The 26,684-nt window shown below is 54.0% G+C and overlaps 1 protein-coding gene across 2 annotated transcripts; it reads left to right on the top strand.

The window, feature by feature from the left end:
- Nucleotides 1-77: 77 nt before the first annotated feature.
- On the top strand, nt 78-26,537 carry SYT12 (synaptotagmin 12). Of its 2 annotated transcripts, none has more exons than XM_010366372.2 (8): nt 78-290; nt 7,424-7,480; nt 11,920-12,113; nt 17,326-17,718; nt 21,484-21,699; nt 22,446-22,566; nt 23,602-23,735; nt 26,126-26,479. In XM_010366372.2, the coding sequence occupies exons 2-8, from the start codon at nt 7,447-7,449 to the stop codon at nt 26,297-26,299; spliced, it is 1,266 nt and encodes a 421-aa protein (XP_010364674.1). In that variant the 5' UTR covers nt 78-290; nt 7,424-7,446; the 3' UTR covers nt 26,300-26,479. The 2 variants fall into 2 exon arrangements, with proteins under 2 accessions (XP_010364674.1, XP_010364673.1); XM_010366371.2 differs by lacking the exon at nt 78-290 and adding an exon at nt 687-825 and having other exon boundaries at nt 26,126-26,537.
- The last annotated feature ends 147 nt before the right edge of the window (nt 26,538-26,684 follow it).

Below are 26,684 nucleotides of genomic sequence, written 5' to 3'. Positions count from 1 at the left end.
TCACACAGACCTGGGTTCAATTCTGGCTCTGACCTTTGGCTCTGTGATCTTGGTCACATCTCTGAGCCTGTTTCTTCATGTAAAAAATGGAGTCACCACGACCAGATTAGGCCACAGTGAGGACTGAGATGATGTTGTAAGGCACCAGCACAGAGCTGACCTACAGTTACAGCTCAATCGTGGTGGGAGGGAGTAATTATCCATTCAGAAAAGGGGAAACTTTCCGCTGCGCCTCCTGTGGGTGTTTTCTTTGGCTCCCGGAGGTGCGCGGTATCGGGTCCGTTTTTAAGGTAAAGAAACTGAGGCCTAGAAAGGGAACAGGATAACCCAGAGCGCGAAGGCTGGGGCTGGAATCCAGGCCAGCTGGCTCGGAGTCCAGTGCTTGGCCTGCCTCTCAGAGGCCTGTGAGCACATCCCCACCCATCCCTGTTCCCAGGCCTGGGAGCGAGGGGTTGGGCTTGGCCTCAGGGCGTCCCTGGATCCCAGACGCGCTGGGGGATCTCCGGCTCGGACCCTGGGAGCAGAGACAGCGCTCGAGGTTGTCACTTTAAATTAAAGAGGGAGCGAGCGGACGAGCGGGCGAGTGCGAGGGAGCGCGCGGCGGGCTCCTGGGAGCGTGCCCGGACTGCGGCACAGCTCCGGTCCACCGCTCCGGCCCGGCCGAGCCCCCGGCCCGCGCCGCGTCCCTCGGAGGCGGGCACCCGGCGACACTGCAGGGGTGGCGTTGCCGCGGGCGGCCGGGCTAGGCGCAGGTGCGTGCGCGCTGCGGGAGGCGGGCCGGCAGCTGGAGCCCAGCCGGAGCGGCGGTCCCTCCGCGGAGCCCGGGTGAGTACGCACCCTGCCGACCCCGGTGCGCGGCCGGGATCACACCCTGATCGCGGACGCACGCAGCCCCCTCCTCGGGTCCCGGGCCCGGGACCCCAGAGCCCCGCGCACTCTGTGCGCCTGCACCTCCGCGCGGCGCTTGCACACGAACGAATGCCGGGCACCGCGCACGCTGGGCGCCCTTACCCGGCCCAGCCACTCCGCGCAGTGCGCATCGCACGCCCCGCGTGTGCACACACGCGGCTCACCCCACCGTTTACACGCCTCCCCGCGCCCACGCTGCACACACACCCCTCACTTTCGCATTCAGCAACCTGACTGTCCTCACTGTCCCTGCTCTGGCTTCACACCCACTCCCGACACTCCGGTCCCCATACACCCTGGGGGTTCCTGAGGCAGGAGCGCTAGGTCTGCGGGAGTCGTCCCAATCTGGAGGGGAACGTTGCACCCCAGCCCAAGGAGGCCCTGGCTGTGTGAAGAGCCAGATATGACCCTCAGCCTCCGGTGGCACCAGACTGAGTGGGGGGCTTTCCAGAGCTTAGGAGAGGGGTATGGCGGGGCAGGGGAGGAAGCTTGCCCAGACTCAGGGCCTCAAGGCTGTAGATTTGGGCTGAAGTACGGGGAGGGAGGTGGGGGGCCGGGAGCCTGGCCTATGGGTGGAAGGCTCTGAACTGGCCATCCTGGGAGCCCTCTTCCAGGGGCTACAGAGAGACTGTGTGCCGCCCTCCTCCATTCCCAAAAGCCTGGGAAAGCTGCACCATGGAATGTCAGCTCCTTCTCCCCATCAGGGGGTTACAGTTTTAGAGAACAGCAGCAATAGTGCTTCCTATTAGAAATGGGAAACTGAGGCTCAGAGAGGGCAGGACACCCACCCAAGTTACCATAGCAATGTGAAGAAGGGTTGGATCAAGTCCCCGATCCTCCAGCCTCCCTACTCTGAAGTCTGAAAGCTTTCCTAAGCAGCTCTGCAGAGTGGGGGCTCCCAGCCTGAGCTTCAAACCCGGACTCTGCCACTTGTCAGCTCTGGTGACTGACAAATAAGACACATCTGTAGGTTGGCAGTGCTGCCCACACTGCACCTCAGTTTCCTCTCCAGCGCAAGGAGCAGGGTAGCAGCCCCCTCAGAGGGCTGTGGTGCTGAGATGACACAGGGCAAGTCACACAGTAGGTGCCCAAGAAATGACAGCCAGTCTGTCCTGCGGTTTCTGTGGGCTGTTTGGGAGATGGCAACAGGATGTGGTTATCTCAGAAAGCGGAGGAGGGGGACTTGAAAAGGTTTCAACCTAAAGATCCTGAAGAGGCTCGCAGCTTGAAGGGTGAGGCTCTCCTGGGCCCACCTCCCAACCCTTCCCATTCCCTTGCTAACCAGAGAATGATGTGAGGACACTGGGCAAGGAGCTGGGGTGGAGCAGAGAGCAGAAAGCCCCTCTCCCCTGCCGAGGCACAGCGTTCTTGGAAAGCCAATTCTCTGACAAGCCCAGGAGGGGCCTCTGCCATGGTCTGATTCCAGCAAAGCCGGGGGAAGTGGGGGGCTCTTCCAACTCCCCACCCCAAAAGGCCTGCCTGGTCAGGAGTCAGCATGGTGGCCAAGAGCCCAGGCCCAGATCCATTGCACCCTGGCACCAATCCTGGTGTTGCTACTTGTATGCTAGGTGACCTCGGGCCCCAGCTTCCTCATCTGTAAAAGGGAGATCCATTAATCCATTGAATCATCATGTCCACATTGTGTACCTACTACAACCAGGCACAGTGCTAAGCACTTAGCACATATTATGTCCACATGCATGCAGCAGTAAGGAGATATTGCTAGGTAGGTATGATCAAGCTGGAATTTGAACCTAGAGCTGTTTTCAATGAGTAAGCTCTGTGTAGTTTAGGGTCTGGGGGTTTGGGACAGAACGAATTGGTCGGATGGGGAGGGGTGCTGCAGGGGGTGGGATGTGCAGTCTGGAAGCTCAGTGAGGGTCTGGAGCCACTCTGGTCCCCATGTTATGCTCTTTGCTATGTGTCTGGACACCGGGGACGCTCTGGTCACAGGCTGCCCTGGTCCTACTGTACCTTGTTGCTATCCTCTTCTAGCCAAAGCCACAGTCCCTCTGCCTGGCAGACCTCCAGGCTGCCAGCGGGAGCCCACTGAGGTCGTACCAGGTGAGACAGAGTCAGGGGGTCTCGGGGATAGTGAGCAAAGCCGTTGAGAAGGGTACTTGCTGTACAGCCAGCACTTGCGACTTGGTCTCAGCTTCCTGCTCACTGGTTGGGTGACCTTGGGCCAATTCACTGCCCTTCTCTGAGCCTCCCTCTCCTCCTCTGTGGAGGACAGTCTGTGGAGGGTGGGGTAGTAACAGGATTTGCCCCGTGGGTCTTACGGATGGGGAAGATGGCATGAGGGTTGTCACTGCTAATGAAAGAGGGGCTGGACTGGGCAGCAGGAATGGCTGCCAGGCCCAGCTCTACCACTGCTGGCTGTGTGGCTTTGGGCAAGTCACTTAACCTCTCTTAATCTCCCATAGCTTTGCTGGGCATGGTGAGATCGCGCCACTTCATTCCAGCCTGGATGAAAGAGCGAAACTCTGTCTCAAAAAAAAGAAAAACAAACAAAAGTAGCTCATTCAAAGTCCACTTTACCAGGCTTATGAACAGGGATGCGTCTAGGAGCCAACAGGTTCTAGCAGTGAATAGAAGGATGGGAGCAGCCAGGGAAGGGGCAGAGCTGACTTAGCTCCAACTCCTGTTGGAGTCGGGAGATGTAAACCCATTGTCCCCAGATCTTCTAACTTTTTTTTTTTTTTTTTTTTTTTTTTGAGACGGAGTTTTGCCCCTGTTGCCCAGGCTGAAGTGCAATGGTGCGATCTCGGCTCACTGCAACCTCCACCTCCCAGGTTCAAGCGATTTTCTGACTCAGCCTTTCCAAGTAGCTGGGATTATAGGCATGTGCCTCCAAGCCCGGCTAATTTTGTATTTTTAGTAGAGTTGGGGTCAGGCTGGTCTTGAACTCCCGACCTCAGGTGCTCCCGGCCTCCCAAAGTACTGGGATTACAGGCATGAGCCACCGCGCCTGGCCAGATCTTCTAACTTTCAAAGGGAAGCTGGAAATCCTTTTCAAATCAGTTTTTAATGGGAAAGTCCCCCCTCACCGCACACTGCTTTCTTTTGAGGCACAGTCTCACTATGTTGTCCAGACCGGTTTTGAACTCCTGGGCTCAGGAGATCTTCCCACATCAGCCTCCCCAGTAGCTGGGACTGCAGGCACAACCCACTGCACCGAGCTAAATTTTTCAATTTTAAAATGCTGGCAACTCACTTAAATGTAAGACAAATAAACACATCTGTAGGCTGACAGTGCTGCCCACACTGCCCAGACTAGGGATTAGGGGGCCTGTGTGGGCCATCACCAGGCTGCTAACCAAAGCAGCCAATACATACCAAGCCTGACTACACGTACCTTCTCATTCCACCCTCCTGGCAGCCTCACATCTGCTTTACAGTTGGGGAACTGAGGCTCTAAGAGACTAAGAAAATTGCCCAAGGCCACTGCAGCTAGCCAGGGGCAGATATGGGAGTCAGAGCTGGGTGCAGCTGACTACAAACCCTGTGCACAGGATGACCCCCTCTAGGAGCCTCGACCTCTCCCCCAGTTCTCTTCTCCCTCCATTCAGGCAGATGAGATTCTGCCTTCACAGGGCACCAGGCTGGAACTTCTGTCTGGAGGCCAGGGGCGGTGGCTCATGCCTGTAATCCTAGCACTTTGGGAGGCCAAGGCGGGAGGATCACTTGAGGTCAGGAGTTCCGAGACCAGCCTGGCCAACATGGAGAAACCCCATCTCTATTAAAAATACAAAAATTAGCTGGGCGTAGTGGCGCATGCCTCTAATCCCAGCTACTTGGGAGGTTGAGGCAGGAAAATTGCTTGAATTTGGGAGGCAGAGATTGCAGTGAGCTGAGATCGTGCCACTGCATTCAAGCCTGGGTGACAGAGTGAGGCTCTGTCTCAAAAAAAAAAAAAAAAGGAACTTCTGTGGGGTGTGCCTAGCAGTGATTCACACCCTCACTGAAATCTCAGCTCCCTGGGAAAGGATGTCGTGTTAAAGGGAGAGGAAAGAACAGACAGCGTGGGAGTCTGGGGTCTGAGCTGGACCAGCCGTGGAGGTGATGGGGCCCCCGACAGCCAGAGGCCGGATGCAGCTTGAGGCTTTGTCCCATACCATGCCTGTTGTGCTGTGGGATGTACTTTGCCTTGCATACCTTGCTCGTATGCTGCTGGCATTGGCTGTCCCAGCTTGGCTCCACTCTTGCAAAGTCAGCTTGTGCCAGGTAAGCAGAAAAAGCCGATAGCTTATCTGATGCCCGGCAAGACAGCAGCAGGCTGGGAGGTGCGTGTGTGCACGTTAGCATGTGTTTCAGCGTATCCAGGCCAGCTTCCGCCAGGAGCTAGGACCACCTTGGACAGGGACCCGGTGACCCATTTGACTGGCAGATTCTTAGGAAACTTTTTGGAAACCATATGCCCACCTGCAGTGAGACACAGTGGTTAGGAGCATGGAGCCAGACGGCCTGGGTTGAACAGTTTACTAGCTGTGTGGCCTGGGGCAAATTACGCCCTGGGACTCTCACCTGCAAACCAGAGATAATAATAGTACCTACCTCATGGGGCTGTTAGGAGGATTAAATGAGGTCAGATATAAGCAAAGTGCTTAGAACAGGGCTTGATGTATAAGAAGTGCTCGGCAAGGTTGCCTATTCCTATCATTATCTCCAGCCCAGGCCCAGGAATGAGTTTCCACTCTAGTCAGGATGGATGAGGCCCTTCCTGGCTTAGCACCGCCCTTCCATCTCCATGACAACGCACATCTCCTTGTGGGAGTGGGGGCAGCATCAGGAGAGCTGGGAGCCAGGAGCTGGCTGTGCAACTCACCTGACCTGCTTCTCGAGGCTCCTGGGCACCCCTGGACTTAAGGGGGTGGACTAGGACTTATGGCATCCCAAATGTGCTGGATGACCCCAACTGAAGCATGGCACCCCAGCTTCTTGACTCCAAAGCCATAGATTGGGGAGAACCCCGGGGTTCCTGAAAATGTTGAGGGCCTTAGCTTTACCCTCTGATTCGACCCCTGTCCCAAAGGGAACCTACAGGATGCTCCGAGGGGTCGGGAACTGGTGGGTCACGCTCCCCAAGGACTTTTTATACTGCACCTGAATGGTATTTGGATTTTTTGCAAATTGGTTGCTACCTGTAAAACTCAGGAAACTGCATGTAAAAAATTCAGGTATCTGGCTTTTCTTTAAAGTGCCAGAAGATCAAGCCACAGTGGGTGGCATTCCTGCTGGGGCAGAAAGGCGGCTGCCCTTGGGCCAGGCCATCACTCTGCAGTTCTCACGTCCCCTTCCCCTCACCCTACCACCCTGCACCGGGCCTGCAGGCTTACTGTGTGTAACCACCTCCCTGAACTACACGGGAATCCAGAAGTTGGGGCGGGCATTATCCTGGTCCTCTGCGCCCTTGACCTGAGATCAGCGCAGCCCATCCCAGTTTCCCTTTTCCAGGACTCCCCACACACACCCATCGAGAACACATCGTGAGCCTGATTTACTTCTTAGCACAATAATAAAACAATAAGCAGTCGCCTAGCTTCAGGTAATGGGTTGTAGGAGCTCCCAGACCTTTCCAGAACAACTTCAGTTGTTCCTAAAAGCTGGGGGTGGAGGGTGGGGTGGGGAAGAAACCACGCCAAGCAGTGAAAGGACTGGTAATAGAATATTGCAGAGACGCAGCCTTTCTTTCCCAATCGAAATGGAAGCATTTGAAGGTAGGCTCTGGCTCAAGCCAGGGGGGCCTTGCTCTTATCAGTCGCCTACTGCGTTGCCGCTGGTCAGCCTGATGTTGTTAGGATGGAAATGAGCTGGGGTTGCAAATTTGGCAAATACAAAAACAGGTCGCCCAGGAGCATTGACGTTTTGGATGAACAATGGAAAAGATTTTGGTGTAGGTATGTCCTATGGACTATTTGGGACACAAATATTAAAAGCTGATTTGAAATTTGCCCGGGCGCGGTGGCTCACACCTGTAATCTCAGCACTTTGGGAGACCGAGGCTGGTGGATCACATGAGGTCAGGAGTTTGAGACCAGCCTGGCCAACATGGTGAAATCCCATCTCTACTAAAAACACAAAAATTAGCCAGGTGTGGTGGCACATGCCTGTCATCCCAGCTACTTGGGAGGCTGAGCCGGGAGATCACTTGAACCCAGGAGGCAGAGGCTGTAGTGAGCCAAGATCGTGCCACTGCACTCTAGCCTGGGCAACAAAGAGAGACTCCATCTAAAAAAAAAAAAAAAGAAAAAAGAAAACAAAGCAAAATCTGAAATTCACATGCCACTGGACATCCTATGTCTTATCTGGCAATCCTGAAAAGAGTCTTAGAATGCTTGAAAAGAGCTTTAAACATCATTTCTTAAAATGCCAGGCCTTCCTTTAGTAGCACGCCCCTTATAGCGGAGTGTAAGCTCTGGATGACAGGCACGCGCGTGCCGGGAGGCCAGGACCTGGGGACGGGACGCTGACTCTCTGCAGCCCTACCCGCTCACTCTCTTTTCCCTTCCAGTCACAGTCACCACAGCAGGCACCATGGCAGTGGATGTGGCAGAATACCATCTGAGCGGTGAGTGCCCAGGGAAAGCCCCTCCTGGATCACGCCTACGAGACCCTTACCCCAGGCCTGGGTGGGAGGTGTCCGTGGGACATGAGTAATTTGTCCTTGCCATTATTGCCTTCACTGTCTAGGACAGTCAGTGACTTGCCCAAGGTCAGACAGCCCTGGGGACATCAAGCTTGGCCCAGTCTGCCGTCTCCTCATCTTGCCACTCAAGTGACTCCTTCCTGTTAAAGTGACTTTCTCTCTTTTACTTGAGAGGGTCCCCGGGGAGACCCTCATCCTGCTGCACCCTGGGGATGAGCCTGTGACTCGGAATCCACTCGCCGAGGCCTTTTGTGGAGGCTGTCAAGTAGCCAAGGGAAAATATATCCAGGAAGGTCAATGTTAGATTCATGAGGCATTAAACTCAGAGACCACCCAGTCCAGAGACAGAAGCTATAGTGAGCTGAGATCACACCACTGCACTCCAGCTTTCCAGCCTGGGCGACAGAGTGAGACTCCGTCTCATTAGAAAAAAATAAAAAATAGAGGCCACCCAGTCCAGGGCCATTGCTCCCACCCAGTCACCCTGTGCCCCAGCGGGGAGATGGGAGCTGGCTCGGAGATGCCTCGAGACTCCAGACATACTCCTGCAGCCCTACCCATGGACGGCAGATGGGGTCAGAGCTGAAACACACCAGCCATCTTTTCTCCCTTTGTTCTTCTCCCCATTCACAGATGGGAGAGGTGAGGCTCAGAGAGTAACCGGTCAGGACGTGCCCTCAGGTCTCCTGACTCCCAGCCCCAGGCTCCCCATCCCTCCAGCTCCTACCCTAACACAGCCCCTGGGAAGCCCAGGGCTGATCTGAAGGGTGTGCCCGGTTTTCCCATCACTTTTCACCTTCACCCTCGGGCTCACAGGTCTAGCCCCCTACACCCCACCCCCATCTGTATGGCCTTGGGCAAGTGGTGAAACCTGAGCTTCTACTTACTCATCTGTAAAATGCAAATGATGAGCCTTGCCTCAGGGCTGTTGGGAAGATTTAGAGAGCTGATGGATGTGCAGCGCCCAGCACAGTGCAAACGCCACTCTCCCAGCGCCAGGGCTTTGCACATGCTGTTCTCCTGGCCTGGAGTTCTTCCCTGCCTCTGCCTCTGCCTCTGCCTGCCTGAGTCCTGGGGCCTGGTGTCAGGGTTACAGGTGCGAATCTGAACCCAGTCTGTCTGGAGGCAGATCTTTCCTCTGTCCCTCAGCTTCCTCATCTGTAAAATGGGGAAAGCAATAGAACCAACCTCACAGGATTGCCTTGACTGGATGGGTTAATACATGTGACGTGCTTAGACAGGACCTGGCAAATCATAAATAGTAAGTGCTTCATAAGGGGAGTTATTCCTCCTCCTCCTCGTCCCCCTTGTTTCTGATCTTAGCCTAGACCCCACTTCCAATATCACCCCAAGACTGGTATTCCATAAAATCAATAAACAAATGAATGTGAATTGTCATTTCATGTCACCTTCCTGGGGCTTTTCCTTGTGTGCCCCCAGCCCTGCCCCCTTTTCTGCCACCCCGGGCATGGGCTTCATCCTTCAGCTCCCAAGAGCCTCAGGCGCAGGGGAGCCTGAACCTGCTTTGCCACCTGGCTGTACCCACAGCCTGCCCAGAGACCTTGGGCCTCTGGTCCTGCCCTCTGGCCAACCCCTGGCTACCACCCAGCCCTGCTGTGACCCTGTTCCCAGGACTCCCAGAACATGCCAAGCCTTGGCAGGGCGGGGCCCGGGAGCCTCTGTGGATCTCTTTGTGATGGGCGTATTTAGCCCACAGGTGACATTCTGTCAACAGGAGCAGGAGGAAGGAGGGTTTCTTCACGGCCCTTCCATTGTCATTACCCATTCCTTCTGTTTTACCCTGGTCTGCCCAGCCCGTGACTATGTGCTGCGTTACTTTTACACACATCACAATTGTGCGATTAGACCATGTTGGGGATTCATTTTTTTTTCCTCTCTTAACAATGCCAGAAATGTGTCTCTGCATTGCCACAGTGCCATCCTAATTACCTCAATTGTCATGCTCAAAGGCCAGTGACATTTCGTCCCAAGACAGTGCCACCAGCCCTCCCTGGCCCCCTCGGTGGGACCTTCAGGCTGTTTCCAGATTTCTGCTGTTATAAATACAGCCTCGATGACTCATCTCAGACATAAAACTTGTTGGGATTTTCCCTTTAGAATAAATTCATCAGAGTGGGACCGCTGGATGGGGGATGTTCTTGTCATCTGCATTTTCCAGAATCTGAAGCCCAGAGGTGCTGGGTGACTTGCCTGGAAGCCAAAGTACCTGTTCCCGGCTCTGCCGTTTCTCACCGATGGCCTTGAGTGGAGAAACAGATGTGCCCGTTACCCTTCCTTGGTCTGTTTTCCTCTTTTAGAAAGTAGGGCCATGGCCGGGTGCAGTGGCTCACGCCTGTAATCCCAGCACTTTGGGAGGCTGAGGTGGGTGGATCACCTGAGGTCACGAGTTCGAGACCAGCCTGGCCAACACGGTGAAACCCTGTCTCTACTAGAAATACAAAAATTAGCCGGGCGCAGTGATGGACGCCTGTAATTCCAGCTACTCGGGAGGCTGAGGCAGGAGAATTGCTTGAACCCAGAAGGCAGAGGTTGCAGTGAGCTGAGATCGTGCCACTGCACTCCAGCCTGGGCAACAAGAGCAAAACTCCATCTCAAAAAAAAAAAAAAACCACAGAAAAAAAAAGAAAAAGAAAAGAAAAGAAAGTAGAGCCTCACAGGGTGCTTAGCACTGGGAGGGCGTCAGGGCTGGAAGCCAGTGAGTCAGTGCTGTGGATCTGGGTAAAGGTGGCTCAGTAGAGAGCAGGGCAGCCTAAAGGGGCTGCCCCACTGTGTGCTCCACTCCAGTGCATCTGGGCTTCAGGGCAGCAGTGATGAGGAACTTCTCTAGCCCCAGGTCCCCTCCCTCCCTCCCCCAGGCACTCTGCCCACTCTGGGCTTTTTATACCCCTCTATTCTTCCTGCCCTTGACTTCCAGCTCCTGTTACTGTGGCCTGGCACACTTCTTGCCCCTCCTAATATCTCGGCTTACATGTCCCTCCTCCGGGAAGCCTTCCCGGGCTGCTCCCATTCCCAGAACCCTGATTCGTCTATTTATTTGCCTGCCCCACACCACCCCCTAGATTGCCAGCTACTTAAGGACAGGGACTTGGCCTGGGGCTGACTTAGCCCTGGCTACCTGTGCCCATAGGCTGCTGGCGCACCAGGGTTGGTGCTCAATGGATGTGCAGTGATCAATCTCCAGCCCTGAGATGCCCTTCACACGTCTCTCCACCTTGCTGCAAGGGAACTGTGCAGGGTCGAGGCCGGGTGGGGCAGTGGTTACTCCGCTTGCTTTGGGGTCAGGCTGCCAGAGTTGGAGTCCCAGCATCACCCCTTCTGGGCTCTGTGACCTTGAGCAAGTTCTTTAGTCTTTCTGTGCCTCAGTTTCCTCACTTGAATTGAGACAGACACAGTACTAAGAACAGTTTAGAGAGCCATATTTGCCAGCACTGTGACCTGCAGAATGAATCCCAGTGTCTCCTTGGCTTCCTGTGGGGAAGCAGAGCCAGGTTTCCTAGGAGAGGGAGGCAAAACCTTGGAACATGTGTGGTCCTGCCGCGTGCCAAGCACGGTGCTGGAGAGGACGTGCCTGCCACAGTTGAGGGGGTTGTTAATTTCCGTCTTCGGGGGCAGCAAGGCTCAGAGAGGGAAGGTTATTGACTCATCAGCAGAGCAAAAGCCTCTGAGCATCCGGATTTGTCTCTGAGCCCTGCACAGCCTGCAGCCACCTCACTTGTGGCTGAGTTGTTTGTTGTGGTAAGAGATTCACGGAGAGATAAGATTCACATACCGTGCAATTTACCCACTGAAAGTATACAATTCAGTGGTTTTTAATATATTGTGCGACCAGCCACACAATCCATTTTTAGAATATTTTCATCATCCCCCAAAGAAACCCTATTTCTCCCAACTTTCCAGCCCCTGACAGTCACTAATTTACTGTATAGACTGGTGTCAATTCTGTCTACGTAGATTTGCCTGTTCTGGATATTACATACACGGGCTGATCATCCTCAATCCAAAAATCCAAAATCGAAAATCTGAAATTTTTTGTGGGCTGACATGATGCTGAAAGGAAATGTCCACTGGAGCATTCTGGATTTCAGATATTTGGATTAGGAGTGCTCAACCTATAAGTGTAATGTAAATATCCCCAAATCAGAAAAAACCTGAAATCCAAAACACTTCTGGTCCCAAGCAACACAGGAAAGTGTATGTGTTGTTCGACATGGGATCTCCAGCACCTAGCACATAGTAGGCATTCAATAAATATCCATTCAATGAAGAAGTCGGTGCTGCTCCCCGGGTGGGGGTCTGTATCCACTAGGAAGCCCTAATGAGAGGCTGCCCTTGCCTTGCAGTCATCAAGAGCCCCCCTGGCTGGGAGGTGGGTGTCTATGCTGCAGGGGCCCTGGCCCTGCTGGGAATCGCAGCTGTGAGCCTGTGGAAGCTCTGGACGTCGGGGAGCTTCCCCAGCCCCTCTCCGTTCCCCAATTACGACTACAGGTACCTTCAGCAGAAGTACGGCGAGAGCTGCGCAGAGGCCAGGCAGAAGGTGAGGCTTCTGCTCCTACAGGTGCACAGCGAGTGCAACCCCATGCCCCCACCATCCACTCAGATCGGCCTTCAGCCCCTCTCCCTCCACCACCGCCCCCTCCTGGTTGATGTCCTCCTTTGAAGGGGAGTAGACCTCCCTCCTCCCCTTTCACATCTGCAACTTTTTTTTTTTTTTTTTTTTTTGAGATAGAGTTTCCCTCTTGTTGCACAGGCTGGAGTGCAATGGCATGATCTGGGCTCACTGCAACCTCTGCCTCCTGGGTTCAAGCGATTCTCCTGCCTCAGCCTCCCAAGTAGCTGGGATTATAGGCGTGCACCACCATGCCCAGTCAGTTTCATATTTTTAGTAGAGATGGAGTTTCACCATGTTGGTCAGACTGGTGTCAAACTCCTGACCTCAGGTGATCCATCTGCCTTGACCTCCCAAAGTGCTGGCATGAGTCACCACACCTGGCCTGCTTTTTTTGCTTTTTTTTTTTTTTTTTTTTTTTTTTTTTTTTGAGACGGTGTCTCACTCTGTTGCCCAGGCTGGAGTGCAGTGGCCAGATCTCAGCTCACTGCAAGCTCCGCCTCCAGGGTTCACGCCATTCTCCTGCCTCAGCCTCCCGAGTAGCTGGGACTACAGGCACCCGCCACCTCGCCCGGCTAGTTTTTTTGTATTTTTTAGTAGAGACGGGGTTTCACCTTGTCTGCCAGGATGGTCTCGATCTCCTGACCTCATGATCCGCCCGTCTCGGCCTCCCAAAGTGCTGGGATTACAGGCTTGAGCCACCGCGCCCGGCCCGGCCTGCTTTTTAACTACTAATGTCTTTCTTTCTTTCTTTCTTTCTTTCTTTCTTTCTTTCTTTCTTTCTTTCTTTCTTTCTTTCTTTCTTTCTTTCTTTCTTTCTTTCTTTCTTTCTTTCTTTTCTTTCTTTCTTTCTTTCTTTCTTTCTTTCTTTCTCCTTTCTTTCTTTCTTTCTTTCTTTTTCTTTCTTTCTTTCTTTTTCTTTCTTTCTTTCTTTCTTTCCTTTTTTTTCAAAATGCTCCTTGTGGAGGAGGGCTACCCCATAGGAATGTGTCCAGAGTAACCTGATATATTTATTTCTTCTTTTTTTTTTTTTTTTTTTTTTTTTGAGACACGGTCTCACTCTGTCACCCAGGCTGGAGTGCTCTGGCACAATCTCAGTTCACCGTGACCTTCACCTCCTGGGCTCAAGCAATCCTCCCACCTCAGCCTCATGAGTAGCTGGGACTACAGGCCCAAGCCATGATGCCTAGCTAATTTTTTTTGTTTTTTGTAGAGACAGGGTTTCACCATGTTGGCCAGGCTGGCCTCAAACTCCTGGGCTCAAGAGATCTGCCCGCCTCGGCCTCGAAAAGTGCTGGAATTACAGACGTGCACCACCGTGCCAGGTCCTTCTCTTTTCACCTCCCTTGTAGCTGAAGCATTTTGACATACTGTTGAACACACATCATAAGCATTATTTTAACGGCTGTAGGAGATTCCTTTTTGTGCATGTTCCATGATTGACTAAATGTCATGATAAATAATGCAGTGGATGTTCTGTATGTAAAACTTTGTCTTCATTTGGGATAGTGTACTTTGGATGGATGTCCACATGTGGAATTGTTGTACCGGGGGCACACACATTCTTAGGGCTCTCCCTATACCTTGCTGAATGTTTTATCATTTAACACATGGCAGAGAATTTTCCGAATGTCATATAGAGTTCCAGAAAGCACAGCCAGAATCTATTACCAGATTAGAGTCCCTCATGCTCACCCACTTAAGGTGTCTGGGGGGACTATCTCACATGCTGTTGGGGGAGTGTAAATTTGAAAAAAACTTTCCCAGGCCTGGCGTGGTGGCTGACGTCTGTAATACCAGCACTTTGGGAGGCTGAGGTGGGTGGATCACCTGAGGGCAGGAGCTCAAGACCAGACTGGCCAACATGGTGAAACCCTGTCTCTACTAAAAATACAAAAATTAGCTGGGTGTGGTGACACATGCCTGTAATACCAGCTACTCGGGAGGCTGAGCACGAGAATCACTTGAACCTGGGAGGCAGAGGTTGCAGTGAGCCAAGATCGTGCCACTGCACTCCAGTCTGGTTGACAGAGCGAGACTCTGTCTCAAAAAAACCTCGCTTTTCCAAAGAGCATTTCGGCAACGCTTGTCAAAAGCCTACAAAGGACTGACTGGGCACAGCGGCTCACGCCTGTAGTCCCAGCACTTTGAGAGGCTGAGACTGGTTGATCACCTGAGGTCAGGAGTTCGAGACCAGCCTGACCAACATGGAGAAACCCCATCTCTACTAAAAGTACAGAATTGGCCGGGCATGGTGGCACATGCCTGTAATCCCAGTTACTTGGGAGGCTGAGGCAGGAGAATCGCTTGAACCCGGGAGGTGGAGGTTGCGGTGAGCTGGGATCATCCCATTGCACTCCAGCCTGGGCAACGAGAGCAAAACTCCGTCTCAAACAAAACCAAACCAAACAAAAAAAATTAGCTGGGCATGGTGGCAGGCGCCTGTAATCCCAGCTACTCAGGAGGCTGAGACACGAGAATTGCTTGAACCCAGGAGCCGAGATCGCGGCAGTGCACTCCAGCCTGGGCAACAGAGTGAGACTCCATCAAAAACAAAAACAAAAAACCTTCAAGGGACTGTGTCCTCTGAGCCAGGATTTTAAGAAAGCTATTCAATACTGCAGCATTTGTATTTCTGAAAAAGTAGAAACAACGTAAGTGTCCAACAGTGGGAAAGAGTGATTAAATTATGATTATCTGCTCAATGGAAAATTGGGGAACCATGAAAATTATGGTAAGCAGCCAGGTGCAGTGTCTCATGTCTGTGATCCCAGCATTTTGGGTAGCCGAGGCCGAAGGATCTCTTGGGCCCAGGAGTTGGAGACCAGCCTGGGCAACAAAGCAAGATCTCATCTCTACCAATAAATAAATAAATAAATTAGCCTGGTGTGGCTGGGCGCGGTGGCTCATGCCTGTAATCTCAGCACCTTGGGAAGCCGAGGCGAGCAGATCACCTGAGGTTGGGAGTTCGAGACCAGCCTGACCAACATGGAGAAAGGCCGTCTCTACTGAAAATACAAAAAATTAGCTGCGCATGGTGGGGCACGCCTGCAGTTCCAGCTACTCAGGAGGCTGAGGCAGGAGAATCGCTTGAGCCCAGGAGGTGGAGTTTGCAGTGAGCTGAGATCATGCCACTGCACTCCAGCCTGGGTGACAGAGCGAGACTCCATCTAAAAAAAAAAAAAAAAAAGCCAGGTGTAGTAGCTCACGCCTGTGGTCGCAGACACTTGGGAGAGTGAGGTGGGAGGATTGCCTGGGCCCAGAAGATTGAGGCTGTGGAGAGCTGTGATCACATTCCACCCTGGGCAAGTGAGACCCTGTCTCAAAAAAAAAAAAAAAAAAAATTATGGTACTGAAGGCATGGAAGATGTTTGTGGTATAAAAGGTTCTTGTTTTCTCAAATCCCAAGGTCAATTTAGGGAAAATAAAAATATCTATTTATTTATTTTTTATTTTTTATTTTTTTGAGCCAGAGTCTCACCCTGTCGCCCAGGCTGGAGTGCAGTGGCGCAATCTTGGCTCGCTACAACCTCCACCTCCTGGGACAAGCAGTTCTCCTGCCTCAGCCTCCTGAGTAGCTGAGATTACAGGCGCATGCTGCCACACCCGGCTAATTTTTATAATTTTAGTAGAGACAGGGTTTCACCATGTTGGCCAGGCTGGTCTTGAACTCCTGACCTCAGGCGATCTGCCACCTCAGCCTCCCAAAGTGCTGGTATTACAGGCGTGAGCCACTATGCCTGGCCAAGGGGGAAAAAAATTAATATTTGGGTGTCACCCAACATGAACTTCCTGCGTTGTAAAGTTCCCTTATGGCTGCTCCATCACCTCTTCACCTCTTGAGTGGCTGGCTTACCCGTTCTTCTTCTGGGACACTTAGGGTGCTAGCTGTTTTTCCTTTTTCTAAACATCACTGCAATCGACAACTTGATGTATGGAATTCTGTCCCTACAAATAAACATGTTAAGAAAAAGTTGAGGGGCTGGGTGCGGTGGTTCACGACTGTAATCTCAGCACTTTGGGAGGGCGAGGCAGGTGGATCATGAGGTCAGGAATTCAAGACCAGCTTGGCCAACATAGTGAAACCCCGTCTCTACTAAAAATGCAAAAATTAGCTGGGTGTGGTGGCGGGCACCTGTAGTCCCAGCTACTTGGGAGGCTGAGGCAGGAGAATTGCTTGAACCCAGGAGGCAGAGGTTGCAGTGAGCCAAGATTGTGCCACTGCACTCCAGCCTGGGCAATGCAGCAAGACTTTGTCTCAAAATAAATAAATAAATAAATAAATAAATAAATAAATAAATAACTAACTAACTAGTTGGCCAGGCGCAGTGACTCACACCTGTAATCCCAGCACTTTGAGAGGCTGAGGCAGGCAGATTGCCTGAGGTCAAGAGTTTGAGACCAGCCTGGCCAACATGGAGAAACCCTGTCTCTACTAAAAATACAAAATTAGCTAGACGTAGTGGTGCGCACCTGTAATCCCAGGTCCTCAGGAGGCTGAGGCAGGAAAATTGCTTGAACCCGGGAGGTGGAGGTTGCAGTGAATTGAGATCATGCCACTGCACTCTAGCCTGACGACAGAGTGAGACTCTGGCTCAAAAAAAAAAAAAAAGTCTCATCCGCAGGCAGGGCGGTGGGGCCCGGCAGGATCCACCCTAGGCTGGGCACGGTGGCTCAGGCCTGTAATCCCAGCACTTTGGGAGGCTGAGGTAGATGGGTGGATCACCTGAGGTTGGGAGTTCGAGACCAGCCTGACCAACACAGAGAAACCCTGTCTCTACTAAAAATACAAAATTAGCCAGGCATGGTGGCACGTGCCTGTAATCCTAGCTACTCAGGAGGCTGAGGCAGGAGAATCACTTGAACCCTGGAGGCAGAGGTTGCAGTGAGTCAAGATCGCGCCATTGCACTCCAGCCTGGGCAACAAGAGTGAAACTCGGTCTCAAAAAAATAAATAAATAAATAAGTGACATGAAATAATATTAAACAAGGACCTTCTTAGCTAAGGGATGCAGGGCTTCTGTGAAAGGGGAACTTGGAGATTCGAGAATGAACAGGACTTACTCACCTCTTTGACGTCTCCCAGTGACCCTGCCTATGGCCCCCATGATGCTCCCACATCCCTCTTTCTCATCCCCAGAGAGTGCCTGCCTGGAATGCCCAGCGGGCCAGCACGCAGGGACCATCCAGCCGCAAAGGCAGTCTCAGCATTGAGGACACTTTTGAGAGCATCAGTGAGCTGGGGCCTCTGGAGCTAATGGGCCGGGAGTTGGACCTGGCCCACTGTGGGACCCTCCGGAAGTCCCAGTCGGCCGACTCCCTGAACTCCATCTCCTCCGTGAGCAACACCTTTGGACAGGACTTCACCCTGGGCCAGGTGGAGGTGGGCATGGAGTACGATGCTGCCTCCCACACCCTGCACGTGGCGGTGCTGCAGGGCAAGGACCTCCTGGAGCAGGAGGAGGCCAGCTTCGAGTCCTGCTTCATGCGCGTCAGCCTGCTGCCCGACGAGCAGATCGTGGGCATTTCCCGGGTAAGTGGGGCTTAGGGTGGGGCACAAGGGTGCTCTGGGCTCATTAGGCACCTCCCAGGCAGGCAGGGCGGTGGGGCCCGGCAGGATCCCAGGAAGGCACTAGAGCGCAAATATGGATCTGATCCCAGAGCTGAAGCTTCAGACTGTAGAGAAAGCTCCGTACAGAGCCAAGAGGTGGGGGGCTCCACCTGAAGGCTCCCATTGTGTGGAGTTCTTAGCTCTCCTGCTAGGTGAATACAGAGTGTGGCAACTGTCCCTGTCCACATCTGCCCTGTGTCAACATGGGGTCCCAGCAGAAAAGGGATGACATGTTCAAGAAGGCTAATTTGGGGAGAGCTTAATAACAGGACTGCCCAGGTACAGTGACTCATGCCTGTAATCCCAGCACTTTGGGAGGTCAAGGTGGGAGGATCACTTGAGCCTAACCAGGAGTTGAAGGCCAGCCTAAGCAACACGGCAAAACTCCTTCTCTGACAACAACAAAAACAAAAAATTTAGCTGGGTGTGGTAGTGCCAGCTAATGTATAGTCCCAGCTATTTGGGAGGCTGAGATGGGAGGATCACTTGAGTCCAGGAGGTTGAGGCTGCCATGAGCCACGATTGCACCACTGCACTCCAGCCTGGGTGACAGAATGAGACCCTATCTCAAAAAATAAAAATAGGAGTGGGTGTAGTGGCTCACACCTGTAATCCCAGCCCTTTGGAAGGCTGAGGCAGGTGGATCACCTGAGGTCAGGTGTTTGAAACTAGCCTGGTCAACATGCTGAAACCCCATCTCTCCTAAAACTACAAAAATTAGCCAGGCATGGTGGTGCACACCTGTAATCCCAGCTATTTGGGTGGCTGAGGCAGGAGAATTGCTTGAACTCAGGAGGTGGAGGTTGCAATGAGCCAAGATCATGCCACTGCACTCCGGCCTGGGCGACAGAGTGACCACACTTCAAAAATAATAAATAAATAAATAAATTTTAAAAATGAAAATAGGCCGGGCGCGGTGGCTCAAGCCTGTAATCCCAGCACTTTGGGAGGCCGAGACGGGCGGATCACGAGGTCAGGAGATCGAGACCATCCTGGCTAACACAGTGAAACCCTGTCTGTACTAAAAATACAAAAAATACAAAAAACTAGCCGGGCGAGGTGGCGGGCGCCTGTAGTCCCAGCTACTGGGGAGGCTGAGGCAGGAGAATGGCGTAAACCCGGGAGGCGGAGCTTGCAGTGAGCTGAGATCCGGCCACTGCACTCCAGCCTGGGCGACAGAGCGAGACTCCGTCTCAAAAAAATAAAAAATAAAAAAAAAATAAAATGAAAATAACGAGAACATTTAGAGTGGCACGGATGGGTTGTGAGGCAACCTCAGGGATGGCATGGTACCCTGGAGGGGTATAACAGGAGGGGCCGTCCCACTCTAGATCTGAAGGGGTGAGGGGAAGGTGAGGTTACTGGGCCCAAAAGGATAGAGGGCCACCTTGTGTGGAGAGGGCTACCTTGGTGGGAGCTGCGCCCTTTGGCCAAAGGACATGGTCGTCCCGCAGCAATACTGCAGAGAAGGACCTCCCTCCCCCTCCAGTTTCCTCCTGGTGACCTCTACTGGTTGACCTGACCAGAAGCCAAAGGCCAAGGGAATCTGTTGACACAGCCCATGGAGGTCAACTTTCAGGGCCAGAGCAGAGTGGGGAAGGGTGAAGAATAAAGCGTGAGGGACAGGGAAGGCACCCAGTCCCTTAGGCTACCCTCCACACATCCCTGTACCTCCTGTACCTCACAGAGCCAAGCCAACAGAGCCACATCTGGGCTGAAGGATGGGGATGGCCTGTGACCAGAGTGCGAGGAGGGCGTGTTTAGGCACCAAGTTGGGGTGGCCCAGCTTCTGAGAGGCAGTACAGCGGGCGATTAGGAGCAGGACCCTGGAGCCTGACTGCCTGGGTTCAAATCCTGGTTATACCTCTTCCTAGCAGTATGACCTTGGGTAAGTCAGTTTAGTACCCCATGACTCAATTTCCCCATCTGTCAAACAGGCATCATGGTTATTGAGAAAGAGATGGGTTAACGTATGTGGAGTTCTTAGCCCAGCCCAGGTCAGTGCCCCATAGGTTGGCTCTCAGAACCGTGCAGAGCTCCTGTCGTGCCCAGCCATGTTGCCTGTGGTCTGGGCTGCCTAGAGGGCTCTGGGTGGTTCAGGACGCACTCCTGGAGAAGGGTCATTGGCAGATAGCAGCCACCACAGCCTGATGTGTGCTGAGAACCTGGTTCACAGAGCCTAGCACATCCATGATTCTCTCATTAGCCCCTGAGGCCGACAGGACGGATTGTTAGGGCATCTTACAGATGAGGAAACTGAGGCTCGGAAAAGTGCTTTGCCCAAGACAACCCCAGTAAGGAAGCAGGATGTCCGGGACTCGAACCCAGGGTTCCATCCTCCTCCACCCATGTGCGCATAGAGCACACGCTCGGAGAATGGCTGGTTGGGGAGCCCAGGCCCCCATGAGCAGGGAACAGCTGAGAGGCTAATTTAGCCGAAGGAGGGAGAGGTGGAGCCAGATCATGAACAGCCTGAATGCCGAGGTCAGGAGGTCAGGAGGCCAGGTGGGCTTTATCCCTTGGAGGCAAGGAGCCCTTCAAAAGCAAGGGATTGTGTAGGGAACGTGAGCACTGTGAGAAGAGCCTTTCCATGCCCAGGCAGTGACAGAAGAGTGTGGTCATGGCGGCTGGTGGCCCTGGGGGATTTATTCTGGGGAAGGCAAGCTTCGCAGCATAATAGCCTGGGCAATCCCACCAGGGGGTGCTGCCCCAGGCTAGGCAGCCCCTCAGCCTCAGGCAGGGTCCAAGGATGAGAACGACTTTCTTTAAATATCGCCAGGCAGTGACTAAAGCATCCCCCCCCCCCATTCCCCAGAGACAGTGCCTGCAATGCACCTTCCCGGGGGCCCGCCCACAACTTCCTGGGAGGAGGCCAGTGGCGCCCACCAGGCAGGACTGGGCTTGGAGTTGGCCCAACCTTGCCTAGTTCTCCCTTCCATCCACCCATCCAGCCTACGGTGTTCAAACAGTCCTGGGCCAGGCTCTTCAGGAACCTGTGGCTCGTGACTCCACAGACAACTGTCCCACTCCACTGCTTGCCTAGCCTAGGGCTAGACTCGAGCAGATGCAAGAAATATGGAGACCCGCTCCTCCAGGGCATCTGGAGGGTTCTGGGGTGCCACGGGCACTGAGGACAGAAATTAGTTGGGATCAGATTGTGGGAGTTTCAAACGCCAGGCCGCTAGCTTGGCCACCACTGAGGAGAGGAGGCTTTTAAACCTTCAAGGCTGGCCAGGCGCGGTGGCTCAAGCCTGTAATCCCAGCACTTTGGGAGGCCGAGACAGGCGGATCACGAGGTCAGGAGATCGAGACCATCCTGGCTAACACAGTGAAACCCCGTCTCTACTAAAAAATACAAAAAACTAGCCGGGCGAGGTGGCGGGCGCCTGTAGTCCCAGCTACTCGGGAGGCTGAGGCAGGAGAATGGCGTAAACCCGGGAGGCGGAGCTTGCAGTGAGCTGAGATCCGGCCACTGCACTCCAGCCTGGGCGACAGAGCGAGACTCCGTCTCAAAAAAAATAAAAATAAACCTTCAAGGCTGAGCCACCAAAGGAAAGACTGGCATTGAAGGTGTCATGACACCAGAGCGAGGACTCTAGCCTGGGCCTCTGGACTCCCTGTCCAGTGCTCTCTCCCTGCTGCGGCCTCTCAGGCCCCTAGCGCCCTCCATGGCCCTTTCTCCTGCAGATCCAGAGGAATGCCTACTCCATCTTCTTTGATGAGAAGTTCTCCATCCCCCTGGATCCCACAGCCCTGGAGGAGAAGAGCCTGAGGTTTTCTGTATTTGGCATCGATGAGGATGAGCGCAACGTCAGCACAGGGGTGGTGGAGCTGAAGCTTTCTGTGCTTGACCTCCTGCTGCAGCCCTTCAGCGGCTGGCTCTATTTACAGGACCAGAACAAGGTGAGTGACCTGCCCTGGCCTACTCGTCCGCCTTGGAAGAGCGTGCACACGCATACACTTCCAGGAAGGGACTCCATCATCCTCTGCAATGGCCCGAACCCCAACATCATTAGGAGAGCAGAGAAGAAGACCAGAGCCACATCTGAGGAAACCGCTTACTGCAGGCAAATTTCAAACACATCCCGACCATTGTTGACAGCTCTTCTGCTGCTTTGCCACCAAAGCTTCAGAGGTTCTACCCCTACTGAGCTTCTGCTAGAGAAACATTCCTCTGGCCTTAGAGGGGATGATTTCCTCTGGCCTTAGAGGCCAAGCTGCACTTTAGTTTTGTAATTGTAGGAATGTTCACAGAACATCATTGCTGTTTAAGCAAAGAATCGAATTCCATTCCACTTGGATCGCGGTGTATTACTACCGCAGAGTGTTTTCCTTGGCTGGCAATGACGGAACAAAACTACATTTGATAGCTACATTTGACAGGCTGCCTCTGGCCTTTGGTCCCAGGCAGGGCCCACACCCAGTGGAAGGGAGGGGTGGGACATGCTCCATGCAGTGGCGGGGGGTGGGTGGCTGTCCCTTTCTCCAGGCTGTCCCTGCCAGCCTGGAGCCCTGTGGTGAGGGGCCCCCGGTGCAGCCACTTCTCTATGGAGAAAGGAGCCTCAGCCTTTCCCTGGCAGCCAAGGCCTTCCCCGGACCCCTCAAGTCGGGTGGAGAGAAGCCCTCTGAGCCACCCATCTGTCCCCCAGGCCGCCGATGCTGTGGGGGAGATCCTGCTCTCCCTCAGCTACCTCCCCACAGCTGAGCGCCTCACCGTGGTCGTGGTTAAGGCCAAGAACCTTATCTGGACCAACGACAAGACCACAGCGGGTAAGGCCCAGCAGGCAGCCCAGCTCCCCCATGTGGCTCAGTGGAAGCTGTGGCCCAGCTGCTGTGCTGTGGGCACCTGGAGGCATCAGCAAGTGTGGGACACAGTGCCAAGGTTCCCCTCAGCTTTGCTGAGCCCAGAAGTCGTGCAGATGGGTAGGGGGTGGCATGGGCACAATTAATCCAACTGGGGAAACAAGAGATCCCTGGAGGGTGGCAGGGGCCCCTGTGAGGGCAGAGTGAAGGGGGTCAGAGTGATGGGGGGTCTGAGGGCAGGAGGCAGCACTCAGGGCTGGGGGCACTGGGCAGGGAACCAAGGTGGGCATCTGTTTCCTGGAACTGGAATTCATGGTGGAGGCTCCATTCCCAGAGACAGGGCAGTACCCCAGACTCCAAAAAGGGACCAGGGCCACAGGGTTGAGGTGGGTGCCAGGCAGGACCTCATGCCTTAGGTCTGCAGGAGCCGCCATTCCCTCTCAAAGCAGTGACCGTGGAGGCAGGTGTATTCTAGAGAACTGAAGACAGGGCGCTGGGGGAGCCTGATCTATTGGGAGTTGCAAGCCTTGGGATGGCGCGGGGGAGCAGGGAAGGGGCCAGCTCCAGGCAGGTGCAGCAAGGACACTCCGTGGGCAATAGGTGATGGGCAGACGGCAACTTGTTATTTCAGAGCTGCACACAGTTGAGTCAGGCTCTGCTGTGCGGGCGCCCGGTGACTCAGGGCTGACGTCTGCACTCGGGCCATTTATAGAAGGAACGCGGCAGGGCTGCTGAGTTCCCCCAGCATCCTAGGAGGGGAGCGCGTGGGCTGTGAGGCAGCTGCCTGAGCACAAAGCCCAGCCCTCACCTGACATGCTGTGTGAGCCTCAGTTTTCTCATCTGTGAAATGGGAAAAAAAAATAAAGGACCAAGGGTGGGGCTGCAGGAGGTCACGGCAACAGCAAAGCATTGAGGAGTTTGGAGTCGGTGGGTGGAGCCAGACTGGGCAGGGCTGTGGTGAGTGAGTGTGACGCTGGCCCTCACCACTCCACATGCCCACAGACCCCTTCGTCAAGGTATACCTGCTGCAGGATGGGAGGAAGATGAGCAAAAAGAAGACAGCCGTGAAGAGGGATGACCCCAACCCGGTGTTCAACGAAGCCATGATCTTCTCGGTGCCAGCCATTGTGCTCCAGGTGAGGGGGCTGGGGGACCGGAAAGGGCCAGGTCACCCCAGGGCTCTGGAGCTGCCACATCTCTCTACCTTCACTTCTGAGGGCTCCTGCAGGGGTAGCAGTTTGCCTCCAGCCATCACTTTCTAGCAGTTATTGAGTGCCACTGGGGCCAGCCCTAGGGTGGGTGCTGGGGACACAGGCACGGCTTTCTTGGTGCTCACAAGGGACAGGCAGGAGAGTCCTTAATCCACTAAGAGTGTCCTAGACTCCCGCAGTCAGGTGAGGGGCCTTCCTGCAGGAGGGGATACCCAGCTCTGAGGGAGGACCATTCCCAGTGGAGGGAACTGCAGAGGGCTAGAGAGGAGCCGGGGTGAGCCAGGCACCCACAGTTCCTGCTGTGAATCTCCCAGGCTCTATTTCAGGGTTCTGCTGAACTCCTCAAGTTCCCGTGGTCTTCAAAAAGTGACATGCTCCAGGGAGACCTCTCCCAGCAGGGATATCAGAGACCACGGGTGGGAGCACTGCAGAGGATAGGGCTCGGGCCCTGCTTGCATGCCGCGGAGGATGGGGCTCACACCACCTTCCATCAGTATCTCTAGCCCTCCTCCGCACTCCTGACAATGAGAAAGTCCTTTGTGCCGTGAGCCAAAACCTGCCTCCATAGCCCCAGGGCTATACAGAACCCGCCTAATCTCCCCCAACCCAGGGACCCCGCCTGTATGTAAAGGCCCAGAACTCTGCCTCGCTCTGAGTGTTCCTAACCCAGGCACATCCCAGCATCTCTGGCCCATCCTGGGTGTCATAGCCTTCGCCTGCCACCCTCGTGGGGCAGGCTGCCCATGTGTCCTCTGCCTCCCCCTGGGTGTCATAGTGCCACTTCTCCACAGCCTCTAAAAGCAAGAGACTTCTTGGGACCATGTGGGAAGAGGGGGAGGAGAGAGATCGGGCTGGGTTTGAGTTTCAGCTCCCACTCTCATCTCAAGCACGGTCTCTCCTGTCCTCGGTTGTGAGTGCAACATGGTGATATTAGTAATAGCATGTTCTGTCTTTGCGCAGGTGCTGTTCTACACAGTTCACTCATTTTGTTTCCGAAACAGCCCTATGAGATAGAAACCAATTTTTTTTTTTTTTGAGACGGAGTCTCGCTCTGTTGCCCAAGCTGGAGTGCAATGGTGTGATCTCAGCTCACTGCAACCTCCGCCTCCTGGGTTCAAGCAATTTTCCTACCTCAGCTTCCCGAATAGCTGGGATTACAGGCACCTGCCACCACACCCGGCTAATTTTTGTATTTTTAGTAGAGTTGGGGTTTCACCATGCTGGTGGCCAGGCTGGTCTTGAACTCCCGACCTTAGGCGATCCGCCCACTTCAGCCTCCCAAAGTGCTGGGATTACAGGTGTAAGCCACTGCGCTGGGCCCTAGTTTTTTGTTTTTTGTTTTTTTTTTTTCCTTTGAGACAGAGTCTTGCTCTGTCACCCAGGCTGGAGTGCAGTGGCATGATCTCGGCTCACTGCAACCTCCACTTCCCAGTTTCAAGTGATTCTCCTGCCTCAGCCTCCCGAGTAGCTGGGATTACAGGCAAGCACCATGATGCCCGGCTAATTTTTGTGTTTTTGGTAGACACAGGGTTTTACCATGTTGGCCAGGCTGGCCTCGAACTCCTGACTTCAGGTGATCTGCCTGCCTTGGCCTCCCAAAGTGGTAGGATTACAGATGTGAGCCACTGCGCCCGACCAGAACAAATATTATCATCACCATTTCACAGATGGAGAAGCTGAGGTAGCAAGAGCCCAAGTCACTGCCCAAGGTCACACAGCAAGGAAGTGGAGGCCAGGCCCAGTGGCTCATGCCTGTAATCCCAGCACTTTGGGAGGCTGAGGTGGGTGGATCACCTGAGGTCAGGAGTTCAAGACCAGCCTGGCCAACATGGTGAAACCCCCATCTCTACTGAAAATACAAAAATTAGCCGGGCATGGTGGCAGGCGCCTGTAATCTCAGCTACTTGGGAGGCTGAGGCAGGAGAATCAGTTGAACCTGGGAGGCAGAGGTTGCAGTGAGCCAAGATCATGCCCCTGTACTCCAGCCTGAGCAACAAAGTGAGACTGTCTCAAAAAAAAAAAAAAAAAAAAAAAAAAAGGAGGAGGGGGAAGTGGGGAGGCCAGCATTTGAACCCTGGCAGGCAGGTGCTGCCACTGTGGAGGGAGGCAGCAAGAGAAGCCTGAGGGCCTAGTTCAGACTCTTGCCTGCCATTTATTTGCTGAGTGACCTGGGGCAAGTCTCCTCACCTCTTAGATCAGAAGTGAGGATTCAGGGAGCCCCCACTGGGGCCTGACATTTGTAGCCTTGAACCCAGGAGCCAAGAAGTACCTCTGACTGCTCCTGGTCCTCAGCACCCATGTTGCCTCTTCCTCAGGACCTGTCTCTCCGTGTGACGGTGGCTGAGAGCAGCAGCGACGGCCGTGGGGACAACGTGGGCCATGTCATCATTGGGCCGTCAGCCAGTGGCATGGGAACCACACATTGGAACCAGATGTTGGCCACGCTGCGCAGGCCTGTGTCCATGTGGCACGCTGTCCGGCGAAACTAGCAACCAGGGCGGGCCAGGTGGGCAATGGAGCTACTGGAGCCTGGTACCCACTCGGCTCTGTCTGATGCCCTCTCCATAGCCCAGCTGGAGCCGTGAACACTGGGGTCCCCTGGTAGAGTCCTCATAAGCCATCCTGGTCTCTGTCCAGACTGCAGCAGAGGAGTGGGCGTGGCTCTGTGTCCAGGGCCCCAGGGTCTTCTCCTGCTGAGGACCAGCTGTGGCTGGGCCAGGACAGAGGGAGGGTGCTGGGCACTGGACAGCTGTGCTCCATCTCAAGCTCCCTTAACCCTGCTCCTCCTGGGAGGCCAGCTGCCAAGCCAGGCTATGATCTGGAACCCAGCGAATCTTGGGGGCCAGGCACTGTGCTAGGCACCAGCAGGAGTAA

Source organism: Rhinopithecus roxellana, chromosome 15, assembly GCF_007565055.1.
Source record: "Rhinopithecus roxellana isolate Shanxi Qingling chromosome 15, ASM756505v1, whole genome shotgun sequence".
Classification (NCBI taxonomy): domain Eukaryota; kingdom Metazoa; phylum Chordata; class Mammalia; order Primates; family Cercopithecidae; genus Rhinopithecus; species Rhinopithecus roxellana.
This window is presented reverse-complemented; position numbering and strand designations above follow the sequence as displayed.